Source organism: Trematomus bernacchii, unplaced genomic scaffold (genome assembly GCF_902827165.1).
Source record: "Trematomus bernacchii unplaced genomic scaffold, fTreBer1.1, whole genome shotgun sequence".
In the NCBI taxonomy this organism is placed as follows: Eukaryota; Metazoa; Chordata; class Actinopteri; order Perciformes; family Nototheniidae; genus Trematomus; species Trematomus bernacchii.
Window position 1 is genome coordinate 5539054 of NW_022987839.1, and position 18209 is coordinate 5557262.

General features: G+C 42.9%; 2 protein-coding genes across 2 annotated transcripts in view; both read right to left on the reverse strand.

The window, feature by feature from the left end:
- Positions 1-18209, reverse strand: part of LOC117500356 (tripartite motif-containing protein 16-like) — a 215503-nt gene that overhangs the window by 59459 nt on the left and 137835 nt on the right. The gene's annotated exons all lie outside the window — the stretch shown is intronic.
- LOC117500348 (integrin beta-1-like) overlaps positions 1-18209 on the reverse strand; it is a 38124-nt gene that overhangs the window by 4913 nt on the left and 15002 nt on the right. Inside the window, 14 exon segments of the mRNA XM_034153205.1 lie at positions 598-764; positions 1201-1347; positions 1350-1410; positions 1412-1433; positions 2506-2728; positions 4255-4493; positions 11157-11359; positions 11955-12095; positions 13371-13460; positions 13550-13645; positions 14135-14290; positions 14895-15133; positions 16215-16385; positions 17209-17431. Coding sequence (XP_034009096.1) covers positions 598-764; positions 1201-1347; positions 1350-1410; positions 1412-1433; positions 2506-2728; positions 4255-4493; positions 11157-11359; positions 11955-12095; positions 13371-13460; positions 13550-13645; positions 14135-14290; positions 14895-15133; positions 16215-16385; positions 17209-17431 — 2178 coding nt within the window.

The following is an 18209-nucleotide window of genomic DNA, read 5'->3' on the forward strand; positions in this document are numbered from 1 at the left end:
GTTATTACCCTATCCGATAATAATCCAATGCAGAGGAAATAATGTAATATAATATATTATTTTATATATATAAAATATTTATATATGTATTTTTATATAGTCTTAAAGTTACAGCCGGCCCTTTGAGTGCAACCATAATGCTGATATTTTCTACTTTCTTGTTTATTTCTAGTCCTATAATTGTTATTGTACAATGCCATGTCTTTTTATGCTGCTGCAACACAAAAATGTCCCAAATTGAGATCAATAAAGTACTTCTGATCTTATCTCTTTCTCTTTCTAGTTATTGTGCTTTTAATCAGGTTTTTAATTATTGTTTTACTCCCATCGAGTTATTTTATATTGTATGTATTCCCTGTACAGCACTTTGGTCAACTGAGGTGGTTTTAAATGTGCTATATAAATAAATAAATAAATAAAGATTGAGATTTCGCAGCCATCAGACATTAGAATATGCTTCCAGCTGAGCGTCATTAGTGTGACGCTAGCTTCTGCTCGTCCCTGCAGCACTCTTGTGTATAAGCTGAAAAGACGCTTACTGAAAAGCATCAGGCGTTGACATGTCCTCGACTTTTGTCTCGTGTGTAGCTGACTCACCGTGTCCCACTTGGCGTTCATCTTCTCCTTCTCGAACTTGGCGAACTCTCGGCGGTCGTGGATGATCATGAGCAGCTTCCAGATGAGCAGCAGGGCGAGGCCGATCAGCACGATGCCCGCCACTACGCCGGCCACGATGGGGATGATGTCAGGGCCGGCAGGGCACTCTGAGGGGGGGGGGGGGGGATTGAGAGAAACAACATGAAGTCCAAAGCTAACATTCTGATATGAATTGTCTTAAAAAGGTCCCCTATTACACTAAATCATTTTAAACTCTATTTGTTTGGTAGCAGTTCTCTTCATTGCCTTTTGATGGTGAACCATGAGCAGGATTGTTACCCACAATACAAACTACTACAGAGAAGATAGCTTGTAGAATAACTATGCAACCAAACAGCATCATCAACATTCATCCGTTTGCAACTTATATATATCAATATTCCAATTACTTGTACATTGACTATTCTGCACTATATTCTATTGTATCTGTTATATTGTGTTGCACTGTTGGAGGAGCCTGTGACCTCAGATTTCCATTGTCATATCTACACTGTAGCTATGACAATGGAAATAAAAGCCTTGAATGCAGCAGTCTAATCGTACCCAGCGTCTCCACCACGTAGACCTCCTTGGTGTCGTTCCTGATGGCGTAGGTGTAGTAGAACCAGCAGTCGTTGGCGTCGCGCTCCTTGCAGTGGGTCAGGGGGAAGCTCTGGTCGGTGGGCTGGGGATCTTCTCGCGGGTCCTTCACTTGATCAGCTGGAAGTAGCTGCAGTCGCGCTCACACGTGTCCTTCTTCTCTCCGGCCTCGAAACGCTCGGCACTGCACGCAGTCTCTGAGAAGACGAGGAAGAAGGGTTCATTACGTCTGTGTGTTTTATCTATTCATTAGTCCCTGTTCACTATGGCCTGACCCCTAACCCATCACAGTCCCCCTGCTCTCCACTCCTACTGCTATTTATTTTCCTTACTTTATTATTATTTGTCCCTTTTGTTTGTTTGTTCACCATGTAAAGCGGTCTTTGGTCCCTTGAAAGGCGTTATACAAATCTAATCTATTATTATTATTACACATTGGTAGAGAGAAACATCTTGAGAAAGTGAACTACATGAAGATGAAGAAAAGGCAGACATGTAGCCTATTATTTAGAGACTCTCTCAGGCCATGATACCAGAAATTAAAAACATTACATGTTTGTATTTCCTTATAATGTATTCAACTATATTCCCTGCAAATGTAATGTCCAAACATTAAGGCATCCATTCTGTTTCAAAGAATGTTCACACAAAGTAATTAAATGTTACTGTCACCCATCTGTAACTTACCCCAAATCTATATTTACAAATACTATATTTTTACATTACGCAGAGCCCTATCTCTGGAACCCATTGGTCAAATTGGGTGATTGACACCTCTTTGTAACCGTTAGAGCCAATAGAATCGAGGGGCAGTTCATAAATCCATGTAAACATTACCATTGGTCAGTTCAAATGACGTTGACACAGCATGCTCTAAAGCAGACGCCCCAGCCTGCTCAACAATATACGCTGTTTATTGCCGATAAATGTAATGATGGATTATAAGTAATCATTTCAAAGTGACACGGAGACATTGGATTAACCTTCAGCAGCGTTTTTATGCCCTTGAACACAACTTTTGATCACAAAACAGCAAAGCTAAGACATATTTATAGTTATGGCTCTGTAAAGTGAAGTTGTGTGTTGCTCTTTCCTGGCTGCCAGTTAAAATCCTCAGACTTTTTAAGTAGAATCTTTAGCACAATTTACGAGTTTCTGTCTGGAATAAAACCTCTAAACATACATGTTATTTCATAATCTGTGACCAGTGGGAATACTATATTTTAAGATGTCACAATTTCCAGCTAAGCCTCACAGCTCCAGACTCACTTGTGCTCGGCGCAGACCCCGGGGCAGGTGGGGCAGATCTCGCAGGTAGGACCCTGGAACTTGGGGTTGGTGCATTTGCAGATTCCACACTCGCACGTGCCGCGGCCGTTACAGATCTGCCCGTTCTTGGCGAGGCAGGATGCCGTCTCCAGCGAGCAGTCGCAGGCGCTGCCGGTGTAGTTGGCATCACAGATGCACTTCCTGCACTCACAGCGGCCGTGTCCTGGGGAAGTAAGTAAGCAACATTTATTTATAAAGCGCTTTTCCCAGACATAGTCACAAAGTGCTTGACAAAGCATTAAAACATCATACGAATCATAAAAGATTAAATGATATATATATTATAAGCAATCTGAGCCTCCTGTTAAGGAATGAGCTGCCAACACAATAAATGAAACCGTACGGAGAGCTGTGTGTTTTTTTCATCAATATTAACCATCATTTACCATTTGATTGATTTTTCTAACTTATAACTTATGAGGCAATACACCTCTAGTGAGCGACCCTATGTGTGGCCCTCTGTGAAAAAAGTTTGGATATCCCTGATCTACATAAACCAAAATTGCATAGGATCTTATCGACTTCGCTCCGAGGACTTGTTTCTTCCAACTGTTCCAAAAGTCCGTACTGAACTGGGGAAGAGGTTCAGTCACGCTGCTCCTGTGGTGTGGAACCAGCTGCAAACTGAGCTGAAACTCAGAGAGCTGCTTTCTTTAAACAAACTCAAAGCCTCTCTAATGGCGCATTTCCACTGCAGGGCCTCGCACGGCTTTAGTACGGTATAGTTAGGCCTTGGTAGGCCAGGCTCACTTTATACAATTTAGGAACTGGGGCAGTAACTATGGTAACGCAGTGTAGGCGGAGCCGTGACGTCATCTTCAATGCGAAACACAGAAAATCAACATCAGCCGTTAGCTGTTAGCACTCAAGCTCACAGCTCCTCATATATGTTCAGAAACTAGACAAAAGTTAAACAAGTACAAACCACAGACTGTCTGTGTCATGGCGAATACAGTCGCTGGTTTATTTATGTCTGTATAGGCCGTTGTTGTGAGTGTGGACGGTCGGAGCATATACTGCGTTAGCTTAGCCAATCTCCATTCAGAAAACACGCATTTTAAAAGGTTTTTCGCCTGCCGTCTGTCTGCAGACTTGACAAAGCATTAATTCATGGTTTTTACTAACCGGTATCAGTATGTTGTTACTTCGGCATCATTTTGAAACGTGTATTACAATTAAATCACGGTAAAATGTGTTCATTTTGTTGTAGTTGTAGCCCCCTTGCCAGCGATTCTCTCACTAGTTTAGCATATTCAGCCCGGAAAGAACCTGGATTTTGGAGAGCCAGAAAAACTGTACCCGTTAGCCGGAACTACCAGGCCTCTCTTGGAAAAGAGTTTTTTAATCTCAATGAGACCTATCCTTCAAAAGCAAACTGAAAACCCATCTCTTTGCATCGGTCTTCCATAACCTAGCTTCCATCAACATTACCATCACTTCAGTCACATGCTTTTATCACATGGCAATACTTATGTTGTGTAATGTTTTTATAATTGTTATGCTATGACGTTTGTATTTGCTTTTGTTTGCTTTGTACAGCCCTTTGAGGCACTTCTTGTGATGTGGGGCTATAATACATTTTGATTTGATTTGATTTGATAATTCTGATTAAATAAAAGGTAACATAAAATAAAGAGTTTACAGTGATAACGGTTTCAGTTTCAATAACTCTATTTCTACAAGCCTCACCTCCGCAGAGCTTGTTGTTGGAGCGGTCGCAGTTGAAGTTGTCACACTCGCAGTACTTCCCGCTGTAGATCTCTGCAGGGTTCTCTCGCTTCTTGCATTCGCATGTGCCGCAGACACAGTCTCCGTTGTTGCTGCAGATGTCCGTACCGTTGTCCTTTCGACAGTTCGCATCCAGGTCCTCTGTCCGCACCTCGTCTTTGCTGCACTCGCAGAGACGCCCGATACGTCCGTCATTACACCTGACACAGGAGAACAGAGCTCAATCAGAAGAGGAACAAGTACTCAGATCTTTCATTTCAGTAAAAGTAAAAGAACCACGGAGAATAAATAGTTTGTTACGTGTAACAAGTTTGCAGTTCAAAATTATATTTATGTGAAACCTCAAGCAGCAAAATATAGTAACTGTAAAGTACCAAAACTAAAAGTACTCATTACGCAAAATGTCAATTTATGGAATAATATACATAATATCAGAGGATCTTTGCAGCTTGTTAAGGTGAAGTGTCCTTTAACAATGTTTGCCATGCTCGTTTCTTAGTCCACAATAGCATGTCATAATCATTTGTCAAATATTTATTCTAATTAATAACATGAACCTGTAGAGCAGGGCTATTCAATTAGTTTGGAATGGGGCCGGTTGATGAAAATGATCCAAAGCAAGGGGCCGGGAAAAAGATGGCTTGAAATATGAGCAATCATATTAAGAGCTTCAGATACAGTAAATACTACAAAAGCATAGTGGAGTGCATATATTGTGTTTAATTAAATCAAACAACATAGCCCCAAGGCCTTTATAGATCTGAATGGCAAGTTCAGAACTCAGTAGGCCTCCATGCTAATTTAACCATCAACATCATTTAATTTGATTTAATTTAGGTGAAATGATCTAATCATTCACGCAGAGATGCAATAAATGACAGGAGTTGTCACTACAGTAACTAGTAGGTGAGTTGTCACTACAGTAGCTAGTAGGTGAGTTGTCACTACAGTAGCTAGTAGGTGAGTTGTCACTACAGTAACTAGTAGGTGAGTTGTCACTACAGTAACTAGTAGGTGAGTTGTCACTACAGTAGCTAGTAGGTGAGTTGTCACTACAGTAACTAGTAGGTGAGTTGTCACTACAGTAGCTAGTAGGTGAGTTGTCACTACAGTAACTAGTAGGTGAGTTGTCACTACAGTAACTAGTAGGTGAGTTGTCACTACAGTAACTAGTAGGTGGTTTGTCACTACAGTAGCTAGTAGGTGAGTTGTCACTACAGTAGCTAGTAGGTGAGTTGTCACTACAGTAACTAGTAGGTGAGTTGTCACTACAGTAACTAGTAGGTGAGTTGTCACTACAGTAGCTAGTAGGTGGTTTGTCACTACAGTAACTAGTAGGTGAGTTGTCACTACAGTAGCTAGTAGGTGAGTTGTCACTACAGTAGCTAGTAGGTGAGTTGTCACTACAGTAACTAGTAGGTGAGTTGTCACTACAGTAACTAGTAGGTGAGTTGTCACTACAGTAACTAGTAGGTGGTTTGTCACTACAGTAACTAGTAGGTGAGTTGTCACTACAGTAGCTAGTAGGTGGTTTGTCACTACAGTAGCTAGTAGGTGAGTTGTCACTACAGTAACTAGTAGGTGAGTTGTCACTACAGTAGCTAGTAGGTGGTTTGTCACTACAGTAGCTAGTAGGTGAGTTGTCACTACAGTAGCTAGTAGGTGGTTTGTCACTACAGTAGCTAGTAGGTGAGTTGTCACTACAGTAGCTAGTAGGTGAGTTGTCACTACAGTAACTAGTAGGTGAGTTGTCACTACAGTAGCTAGTAGGTGGTTTGTCACTACAGTAGCTAGTAGGTGAGTTGTCACTACAGTAGCTAGTAGGTGAGTTGTCACTACAGTAACTAGTAGGTGAGTTGTCACTACAGTAACTAGTAGGTGAGTTGTCACTACAGTAACTAGTAGGTGGTTTGTCACTACAGTAGCTAGTAGGTGAGTTGTCACTACAGTAGCTAGTAGGTGGTTTGTCACTACAGTAACTAGTAGGTGGTTTGTCACTACAGTAGCTAGTAGGTGAGTTGTCACTACAGTAGCTAGTAGGTGAGTTGTCACTACAGTAGCTAGTAGGTGGTTTGTCACTACAGTAGCTAGTAGGTGAGTTGTCACTACAGTAGCTAGTAGGCGAGTTGTCACTACAGTAGCTAGTAGGTGAGTTGTCACTACAGTAGCTAGTAGGTGGTTTGTCACTACAGTAGCTAGTAGGTGGTTTGTCACTACAGTAGCTAGTAGGTGAGTTGTCACTACAGTAGCTAGTAGGTGAGTTGTCACTACAGTAACTAGTAGGTGGTTTGTCACTACAGTAACTAGTAGGTGGTTTGTCACTACAGTAGCTAGTAGGTGAGTTGTCACTACAGTAGCTAGTAGGTGAGTTGTCACTACAGTAGCTAGTAGGTGAGTTGTCACTACAGTAGCTAGTAGGTGAGTTGTCACTACAGTAGCTAGTAGGTGAGTTGTCACTACAGTAGCTAGTAGGTGAGTTGTCACTACAGTAGCTAGTAGGTGAGTTGTCACTACAGTAACTAGTAGGTGAGTTGTCACTACAGTAGCTAGTAGGTGGTTTGTCACTACAGTAACTAGTAGGTGGTTTGTCACTACAGTAGCTAGTAGGTGGTTGTCACTACAGTAGCTAGTAGGTGAGTTGTCACTACAGTAGCTAGTAGGTGAGTTGTCACTACAGTAGCTAGTAGGTGAGTTGTCACTACAGTAGCTAGTAGGTGAGTTGTCACTACAGTAGCTAGTAGGTGAGTTGTCACTACAGTAGCTAGTAGGTGAGTTGTCACTACAGTAGCTAGTAGGTGAGTTGTCACTACAGTAGCTAGTAGGTAGTTTGTCACTACAGTAGCTAGTAGGTGGTTTGTCACTACAGTAGCTAGTAGGTGGTTTGTCACTACAGTAGCTAGTAGGTGGTTTGTCACTACAGTAGCTAGTAGGTGGTTTGTCACTACAGTAGCTAGTAGGTGAGTTGTCACTACAGTAGCTAGTAGGTGGTTTGTCACTACTGTAGCTAGTAGGTGGGTTCGAAACCCGAGCCCGCCGAAGTGTTCAGGCAATGTCTTCCCCTCTATCTCTCAATTTAACACCCTTTCTGGAATAAAGGCACTCGGGCCGCCAATTGAATAGCCCTGCTGTAAAGTAACTACAGTTCATTTTGTTAGTAAAAAGTACAATATTTCCTTCAAGGTTGTAGTGGAGTAGAAGTATATATAAGAAATACCCTATCTGATACCCTATCTGATGCGCCGGTGAAGATGGCCGCATCGTCTTCGTGCTCCTCTCCAACTTTGCCCATTTTCGTATTTTGTACATATTTCTTTTACTTTTGCCGTTTTACTTTTAACATGGTTCGCAACATGCTAGCCGACCGCACCTACTCTGCCATACAATATAGCAGAGAGGAACTTTTCCAATTGCGAAACTTCGTGGACAATATTAACCCTCCGACAGACAATGGAGATTCACCATGGCTACCTGTTGCTGTTCTACCTGAGAGACGCAAGAAGAAGACAAAGCGGGGATGCCGGGCCGGGTTGCTGGTCAAACTGAGAAAACGTGAGAATCGGCCCCCCTCTTCCGAGTATTCTTCTGGCTAATGTTCAATCCATTGAAAATAAGCTAGATGAACTCAGAAGCCGGATTGCTTTTCAACGGGACATTAAGAACTGTAACGTGTTAATTCTCACTGAGACTTGGCTCAACCCCGCTATCCCGGACTCCGCTATTGTCCCTGACGGATTCTCTATTTTTCGTCAGGACCGGACTGCAAACTCGGGGAAAAGTAAGGGAGGCGGTGTGTGTGTAATGACTAACAACAACTGGTGCTCAGATGTGAAGATTATTTCATCGGACTGTTTCCGCACAGCTAGAGCACCTCATGATCTCATGTCGGGCCTTCCATCTGCCGAGGGAATTCACATCTGTTGTGATAACAGCAGTGTATATCCCGCCGCAGCCACTCGCCGACAACAACACGGCACTCGATCAGCTGTTTGGGTTTATTGATAAAACCGAGACTTCACGGCCAGATGCGGCGTTCGTTGTGGCCGGAGATTTCAACACCGCCAACATGAAGAGGTTTTGCCAAACTATTACCAACACATCAACTTCCCGACGCGCGGGGGGAAACATACTGGACCATGTTTATTCCCCTTTCCGGAATGGATATAAGGCTCTCCCTCGCCCTCCCTTCGGCAAATCAGACCATATCTCACTACTGTTGTTGCCTGCTTACAAGCAGAAACTTAAAAGGGACAGACCGATAACAAGGACAGTACAACGATGGAGCGAGGAGTCAGATTCAGCACTGCAGGATTGCTTTGCATCCACGGATTGGAGTGTGTTTGAGGACAATAACATCAACACACACACGGACACTGTCATCTGCTACATTGGGAAATGCATCGATGACGTGGGTACCGAAGGTTTCTGTACGGACATTCCCAAATCAAAAGCCTGGGTAAACGGTGAGGTGCGCGGCAAACTGAAAGCGCGCACTCTCGCGCACACAGCGGGAGCTTTGGAGGAGTACAGGAAGTCTAGGTATGATCTCCGGAGAGCAATAAAAAATGCAAAGAGACAGTACAAAGAGAAGGTGGAATCTGACTTCAAAGGCTGTAACACTAGGAATATGTGGGCGGGACTAAGGACAATGACTGACTACAAAGGAGCAGCGGGGGGGTGCTGCGGGAGTGTCTGCGTGCGCATCTCTCCCAGATGAGCTAAACAGTTTTTTTGCACGCTTTGAGAGCAGCCAGGCTGTGGAGGTACAGAGGGACCAGGAGCTACACTGCCCTTTTGTTTTAAATAGGGCAGATGTGTGTAAATCCTTTAAAAGGGTTAACCCACACAAGGCTCCTGGACCTGATGGCATCCCTGGCCGTGTTCTCAGGGTGTGTGCAGTTCAGCTGGCAGAGGTGTTCACAGACATCTTCAACAGGTCCCTGCTGCAGTCTGTAGTCCCCACATGTCTTAAACACTCCACCATCATTCCTGTCCCCAAAAAGACAATCATCACCTGCCCCAACGACTACCGCCCAGTAGCACTCACCTCCATCATAATGAAGTGCTTTGAGCGGTTAGTCAAATTATTCATCACCTCCTCCCTCCCTGAATCTCTGGACCCCCTGCAGTTTGCCTACAGAGCAAACAGGTCCACAGACGACGCCATAGCCCTCACCCTCCACACTGCCCTCTCACACCTGGACCCGAAGAAGAGGAACACATATGTGAGAATGCTGTTCATTGACTACAGTTCAGCATTCAACACCATTGTGCCCTCCAAGCTGGCCATCAAGCTCAGAGACCTCGGACTCAACAGCGCCCTCTGCGACTGGATCCTGAACTTCCTGACGGGCAGACCCCAGGCAGTGCGGGTGGGAAATATCACATCCTCCACCCTGATTCTCAACACCGGTGCCCCTCAAGGCTGCGTGCTCAGCCCTCTCCTCTACTCCCTGTTCACCCACGACTGCGTGGCCACACACAGCTCCAACACCATCGTGAAGTTTGCTGATGACACGACCGTCATCGGCCAGATCACAGACGATGACGAGACGGCATACAGAGAGGAGGTCGAAAACCTGACATCTTGGTGCCAGGAGAACAACCTCCATCTCAACATCAGCAAAACAAAGGAGCTGATTGTGGACTACAGGAAGCAGCAGGGAGAGGGACACGCCCCCCATCGCCATCAATGGGACTACGGTGGAGAGAGTCAAAAGCTTCAGGTTCCTTGGGGTCCACATCACTGAGGACCTGACATGGTCTCTTCACACCACCACCATCACTAAGAAAGCTCGACAGCGGCTCTTCTTCCTCCGCAGGTTGAGGAGGTTCAAAATGGATTCCAGGATACTCTGCAACTTCTACAGGTGCACGATAGAGTATCCTCACTGGCAGCATGACGGCCTGGTACGGCAGCTGCACCGACCTCGATCGTAAGGCTTTACAGAGGGTGGTGAAAACTGCACAGCACATCACCAGGACGGAGCTGCCATCCATGGAGGACCTTTACTCCCAGCGGCTCAGGAAGAAATCACTACGGATTATCAAAGACCCCCATCACCCCAGCCACAAACTGTTCTTTCTGTTGCCGTCTGGCAGACGTTACCGCAGCATCCTGGCAAGGACAAGAAGATTCGGAGACAGTTTCTTCCCGCGGGCAGTGAGACTGTTAAAAAATTGAACTGTTGAAACAACTTCAAACATTCAACTGCTACTCAGTAGTATGTATCTAATACCTAATATATATATATCATTCCAATAACTTGTATATAGACTCATACTGCACTATTCCACATCATAACTTTATTTCATTTTTATAACTATTATTATTTTTGTATTGCTCTTGCTCTTATTGTTATTATGTTATGTTATTATGTTGCATTGTTGGAGAAGCCTGTGACATAAGATTTTCAACTGCATAATTACTCTGTAGCTATGTCAGATTGACAATAAAGAACCTTGAACCTTGAACCTTACTATAGAAAACCTCAAAATGTACATAAGTACAGTACTTGATTAAATGTACTTTAGATACTTTCTACTTCTGGGGTTAACAATAGTCGTACATGATAAGCAGAGCATAATTTATCAAATACAAAAAAAAGCATGATAATGTGAGAATGAGAACCCTGGGCTCAACCTATAGGTTTGATCATTTGGGTGCGAAAACACACATCTACCTCATTATTGATCCACCATGTGCTATTAAAGCCCAGAATCCAACAGCTTTGATATAAAACACATCACAGCACCTGGTGTTTTCTAATAAGCAGCTCTCCTTTCTTAAAGAAGTACAGATGTGTTTGGAAACACTCTAAAATAAAGCAGCAGCGATCCAGTGAATGTTTTGTTTGAATACTGACTTGCAGGCTCCGCACTCGAAGGTCCCGTTGCCCTCGTAGCACTTGTCGCTGTCGGGCTCTCCTTCAGCGGCGCACTGACAGTCGCAGATGAAGTTCAGAACCACCTCCACCTCCTCGGTGAAGCCCAGCGGTTTGATTTTAATCACCTCAGGCTTTCCGTTCGATGGACACTTCTGGGACTCGATGGAAATCTTGAAAGACACCTGGAAGCCAGAGGAGAGTTTATAGAGTCATTATAACTATTAAAGGCTTTGAAGCTAATTGTCCCAGATTCCAGACATTACTCAGATCATTTGATGCTTTTCTCATTTATTGTTTCTTTTGAATTGAAGCATGTTTCCCCCCCCCTTTTTCTAAACTTAGAACAGCCAGTTCCCCCATGAGGAAGCACAAAGGACAATTGTTTAGCTTTAGACCCCAGACACAGAGAGATCTTACAGCCCTTGTGTTAGCAATGTTTTCCACACTCTGATATTTGGGATCCTCCATGAGTTAATATGTTTAAGAAGCTTAAAAATCAGGACTTTCGTAATATTAGATTTCTAAACCGATGTTCAAATGTAGGCAAGTGTATTCATTCTGTTTAAACCAGGTATTTCTGCACAGTTGCATACAAAGATTAGGCTAGGATTTTGTACAAGTTTTAAAAGAAAAATGTGGATAATGACATCATAAAATATGACCGACATAAAATCTTGAGTCTTAAATCTCATCGGCCGCTTTGAATGTAAAAGAAAATCAAATAGGGTACATCTAATATACACATTTTGCAGCCAAAGGATGGTCTGTACTCTGTACCTCGTCTCCGATGGAGATGTTGGAGCACTTCCTGCCGTTCTCCCCTGTTCCCTCCACACCGTTCTTGCAGATGGATTTGTACGTGATGGTAACTCCTTCTGGCAGACGGCCATTTTCCAGAATGACCTCAGACGACAAAGACTGCCAAAAAATACAATAAAAACAATCACTACAGGCTCCAGTGCAGACAAAATGTAGATCAATCAACTTGAGCCGACACGATTATTACATTTTCAAACCCAGCTTCTTATAGGCAGGAGATGTTACAATGCTTGGCCTCACTAACACATACAGTATGTGAAGGAGTGTCGTGGCTGAAGCCTAACTGTGCTATTATATTATATTTTATTTTACTTACTTGCACTTTTATCCGTTATATTGTGTAGCACTGTTGGAGGAGCCTGTGACCTAAGAATTTAATTGTTATAACTACACTGTAGCTATGTACACATGACAATAAAAGCCTTGAAAGCCTTGAAAGTGATTTGGTAAGATGGACACAATTCATGTAACCTGAATGTTTGCATAGTATTTACTGTACGGGAGTTGAAGATACAGAAGTGGTGTCTTAAAGGTCCCATGTCATGCTTTTCCGGTTATTACCCGTCCCCTTGTGTGTTATGAAGCTTTTTATGCATGTAAACGGTCTGCAGAGTCACAAACCCTCAAAGTACACCCTGTAGCGAGTAAAACTCTAACACAGAAAATACCTGTCTATGCTGCCCCAGAACAGAATTTCTCTTTTTCCATTGTTTACTTCTTGGGTATAGTGACGTATTTCGGGTATAGTGACGTAACGTTTGGACCTATCCGCGGACTTCCTCACACACACACACACACACTCGGCGGGACGTTGCGAGGCTCACTGCTGCGAGGAGCGGGACAGTGTGAGCTGGCTCACTGGTGTGGGGTCGGCGAGACAGCGAGACACCTCGGAACTCAGCCTGGGCACACACACAAACTCCCAGCCAGGCTGCAGGTGTGTGTTTGTGTTTCGGGCTGGGTTTCGCTGTGTCTCGCTGTCTCGCAGGCGGCCACTGGGCTCACAGGGAGTGGGGGGCAGGAGCTCCAACAAGCCGATTAGGACAGAGAGTGAATACACATACTATACAGAGATGCTGTATGAGAAACCAATGTGAGTTTGGAAAATTGCACAATATAAATCTATTTTAGTAGACCTCAACAATGGAATTATGATCAGTAGAAATGGCCATGTCATGGGACCTTTAACTTTGATTATTTGTCTTACATAAGTAAGTACAGGACCCATTTGTGATGATTTGTCGTATACAATTATTTAGCCTAAACATCTTTAAGAAGGATTTCCAAATGAGGAAAGAAAGTCAAATCTAAATCCCAAAGGCATGTCTCAATGCCAGTGAAAGTCCGATGTGAAGCTGGTGCAGGTTGACTCACATTGTAAGCATCAATAATGAGTTTGATCACGTTGCTGGAGTTGGAGGACAGCGTGCCGACAGCGGATTTAGGAATGAGATTCTTCAGCTCCTGATTGAGACACAAGGTAAGAACAGAATTAAAAACATGTTCAATGGAAGAGGGTAGGTTTAACGGTTTGCACTGAGAACAACGTTTACCTTGTAGACAGGCTGGAACTCCTCAGTGACGGCGAAGATGGTCTGGATGTTGTGATCGCTCAGCTTCTGGACCAAATGGGCGATGGAGGGGTAGTCCTGTCAAAGATAAACACACACATTAATTAAAGCAGAATTCAGCACCATGGAGAAGCAGCGTTCAGTTATTATGCTCCATAAATCTGTGACAGGATAACTACTTAATTAAATAACTTTTCTTATATTAAACTACAATGTAACTTGTATTCTTGTATTGCATACCCGTCTTATTCTATTTTAGCTGGTTTAATTTGTGTTCTCTTGGCATTTTAATGAATGTTTTTTAATCTATTCAAAATGCACCTGGACATGTTGTTCGTTTTGCACTTTGTCTTATTGCTTTTTAATGTTTTTTGTAATTGCATGTTGTTGAAATGTGCTACAAAAATAAACTTGCCTTGCGTTAATATTATACTGCGTGGACAAGTATGTGTCATGTGAGAAACAACTTTTAAAATCAAGAAGAGGCAATCAGTGAAATCTAAAAACTGCCCACATGCTCAGGTTACTCTCCCTGGATAAACTCTGCATATTAAATAAATGACGTACATAGTAGTGGCTCATGGTGTACATGTTGTTCTCCAGGTGACACTTTCCGTCGTTGGGCAGGACGATGCCGCCCAGTTTTCCGTCTCCAGCGAAGTGGAACCCAGCGTCGGTGGAGAACACCAGCAGGCGGGTCACGTTCCTCCAGCCGATCTGATTCTGGGAAGACAAACACAGAGAGAGATCTCGTATTAATATTTTAAAATTAAACCTATTATAGTGTTCTTCATCAATATATTACAGGTCTCAGATATATACAAAACATGTCTCTGAAGTGTTTGGCTCCAAACAGATCATTGCAGCATCCCAGAATCCCCTCTGTTTCAGCCCTGTTTCCAAAGTGCTGATTCTCTGTCTGTTACTTTAGATGAAAATAAGGAGCCCCTCCCCACGCCCCTCAGAGAGAGATTTGGTTACAAAGAACACAATGGTGCTCTAGGAGGAGATTCAGGTGATAAGGAGGGGGGGGGGTGTCACCTTGGTTGGTGATTGGCTAATGGTTACACAATCCAAAAAAACGTTATGACATCATAAAGTGGCCAAAATCTGATCAGCTCATTTTCAGACAGGTTTTTGTATAAATGGATCAGGACAAAAAGAGAGAGAATCTTTTTTCCTGAAACTTTCAGAATCTCTTTTCACAGAGGGGACACGTGTTGATGTAGAAAAGACATGAAAAAGTGGATTTTGCATAATAGGTGACCTTTAGCAGGACACTTTTGTCTAGATACAGAGCAGTAGGTCTAAATATCTCCCTCCTTACCTCACAGACGGCCACCTGCATGATGGCGTCGAAGCCGCCCTCCGGAGAGTCCAGGTTTCCTGAGATCTGCTGCTGACTGACCAGGTTGTTGAACTCGTCTCCTTTGTCCGTCAGCTTCAGGACGTTCTTGTAGCTGAAGGGGCTGGTGCAGTTCTGGTTCCCCGTGCAGGGGTTGATGAGCCGGGCAGGCGTGGTGCTAATGTAAGGCATCACCGTCTTCTCCACAAACGAGCCGAAACCTAAAAAAGGAGAAGAATCTTTGTATCAGTACAGAGTTTAGAGATACAAAGTCAAAAGTGAAATGCTGCTTTGAACGAAACCTAATGCACAGGTTAGAAAACTGTCAAAATAACTAGAATCAAGGTTCATACACTTTTTCACCAATGATTTTCAATGACTTTTTCTTTTTTTCCATGACCTTTACCTAACTTTCCATGACCAAAGAAATTACTCTTTCTCAGCGGTACCACTGAAAATGGTTTATTTTAACATGGAACAGGAAAACAAGGTCTGCATATGAAACATGTTGTGCCTATCTAAAACAAATCAAATAGTAGGCTTACTAGCTTCTTCAGGCTAAAGCAACTGTCGACTAGAGGGCGTGGTTGTAAAAATCTCTCACCAGCAAAATACCTTGTCAGTTAAATGCCATTTTACGTTTCATTACTATACGATACAGTATTTATTATCATTATAGTATTACTATTTCGGCGATTAGATAAAATATAAATGATGTTTGATGCAACTTTAGTTACATTTCCATGACTTTTCCAAAACTTTGGGAAATATATTGTTTTCCATAACTTTTCCAGGACCTGGAATTTGCATTTTGAATTTCCATGACTTTTCCAGGTTTTTAATGACGGTAGGAACCCTGTATAATTTCACGTGAAGACCAGGGGTAGAGGAATGTGAGAATTTGGTTCGGGATATTGTCAGGTTTCTGGAACAAACTCCCAGAAACCTGCAGGTCTGCTGCAACTCTCACTACTTTTAAATCCAGGCTGAAGACTTTTCTGTTTGCTTTGAATTGAACTATTCACATCTCACACTGCACTGTAACTTTTATTCATGTACCTGTGTTATTCATGTTTTATTATCTTTGCTTTTTAATGTTTCCAATGTGTTTAATGCTCTTAATGTCTTTCATTTTTGTAAAGCACTTTGAACTGCCTTGTGGTGAAAAGAGCTATATAAATAAACTTGCCTAATGCCCCACAGAAGACCCTTTTTCTTCCCTGATGTAAGTCAGATATAATGTATTAAAAATGCTTTTATTCCAGATATTATAAGGATGTCTTTATTTTGAGTTTTTCTTACCAATCCTGAAATCTGAGGTGATCCCCTGCATTTCCCTCATGAGGTCGGTGCCGAGGTTCTTCACGTTTTCCAAATCGTCCTTCATGGAGAAGGAGAGGTCCATAAGGTAATACAGGTCGATGGGGTAATCCTCCGCACGCTTGAATTTCAGATCGAAGGTCTGGGGCTCACCTGAAGGGAAAAACAAATGATAGCTTTTAAGGGAATTCAAGAGATGGTGACGACAGGTTGTTGCTGTTCATCACCATTTCCTGTTAATGCTAGACCTGACTGACATGGACAACTAAAAGTGTAAGACGAGTTTTTTTACATTCATTTTGTTATTTTTATTCATACTGTTTTTTACATGTTTATTCTTATATTACTCTAATTACACTTCAGTGAACTTTTATGTATCCTATCCTGTGTTTCACTGCTGCTATGACGATCCATAAAAAGGTCTTTACTAAAAAGTGCTACTCCTGATAATTCAAACTTCACTTTATTTAGTGATTTTCAAAACGTTTACACAGAATTAATGACTTCTGGTTTTGCTTTGAAGCTGGTCGACTTGCATTAGTATGCCCGTATAGACTGTTACGGTGCGTCCACACGCTTCCGTCGCATTGAAGCTTGCCGGTGGGCGTGTCTAGCGCGCGACCAACAACCAATCACATTAATCTCCCACCCCGGACAAACAAGCACGCGGTTTGATTGGCTAGCGCTTGTACTGGCATATGATTTGATTGGCTGGCGCTTCCGTCGACGCTTGAAAAGTTGAACTTTTCTAAACATTCGAAGCGAGCAACGGAGGCAAAGCGACGGAACCACAATGCAGTTCGGTAAAGCTTGACGTCACCCCATTCAAAGTGAATGGGAAGCATCTCTGTTGAAGCACGCGACGGAACTGTGTGGACGTACCGTTAAACTACCTACATAAATATAACAGAACACATATTTCCAGCCTGCTTTAGCAACACATTCACAGATCTGTCTCCGGGAGTTTAATATTTACCAGATCGGAGAGTGAGGGTGAGTTTCTGCGGCTGGATCTGGGTGATCTGCTCCGGCTTCAGTTTCTCTGCCACGTCCTTCTTACGGTTGGTGACCGGTTTGTCTTTGTCGATGTTGATGCCGCCACGTGGGTTCTCAATTTTGGTCACGTCACAATTTCTCTTCTTCAGGGACTCCAGATCATCGCAGCGGGCCGACTTGGACTCACCCACAGTGAGGAAGCTCTGTGGAAAAGGAGAGAGGTTTTTGTGAGTAAATGAGTTCTAGATTAATATTCTTCTACTTCTTTCACAGACAGCAGATAGCAAGATGTTCTCCAAGTATCAGGCTACACTTACACAAAACGAGTCATACAAAGGCAGTGTTATAATAACAAGACATATTTACATTTAATACACATTTACCAAGCACCACTGTATAAGCTCATTTTCGTCAGTGATGCATGAGAGGAGTCCTCTGGGAAGTTCCCGTAAATAAAGAGGAATTTGTCTTGGTGGGAAGGGCATGAAGAAACATGTTGACAACATTACAAACATGTTACAGGAACAACAGAACATGTAAAAAATATGTTGTAGGGTAAAAACAGACATAGAAACTAGAACAGTTGGTTCTGTTTTTGTGTGACATCTGGGAGTGTAATTGCTGCAGATACAATTTTATGGATCTCTGACATTAAATCAAAGAGTTTGTTTAACCAATGCCTCTGGAGTCAATCCATGTTACCCTGCTGTCTGTTTACTAGGCCATTGTTCCCTGGCAGCATGAGAAGAGGAGAAACAGATGACCGCCTGGCTAAGAATAATAGATTGGATGCACATGATATTCCTGTGGGCAGAGCCACGGAGAAACTGAGACAAAGAACTCAGTCAAAACTAAAATAGTGCTTTGAACGAGTTCTTTAAAAACCCCATGACCCACAGAAGCATTTTTCTTCCCCCTGCATTCTGCCGTTCATTATATTACATTTAGTGGACGCTATCCAGATCATCTGTAGTCGAAACA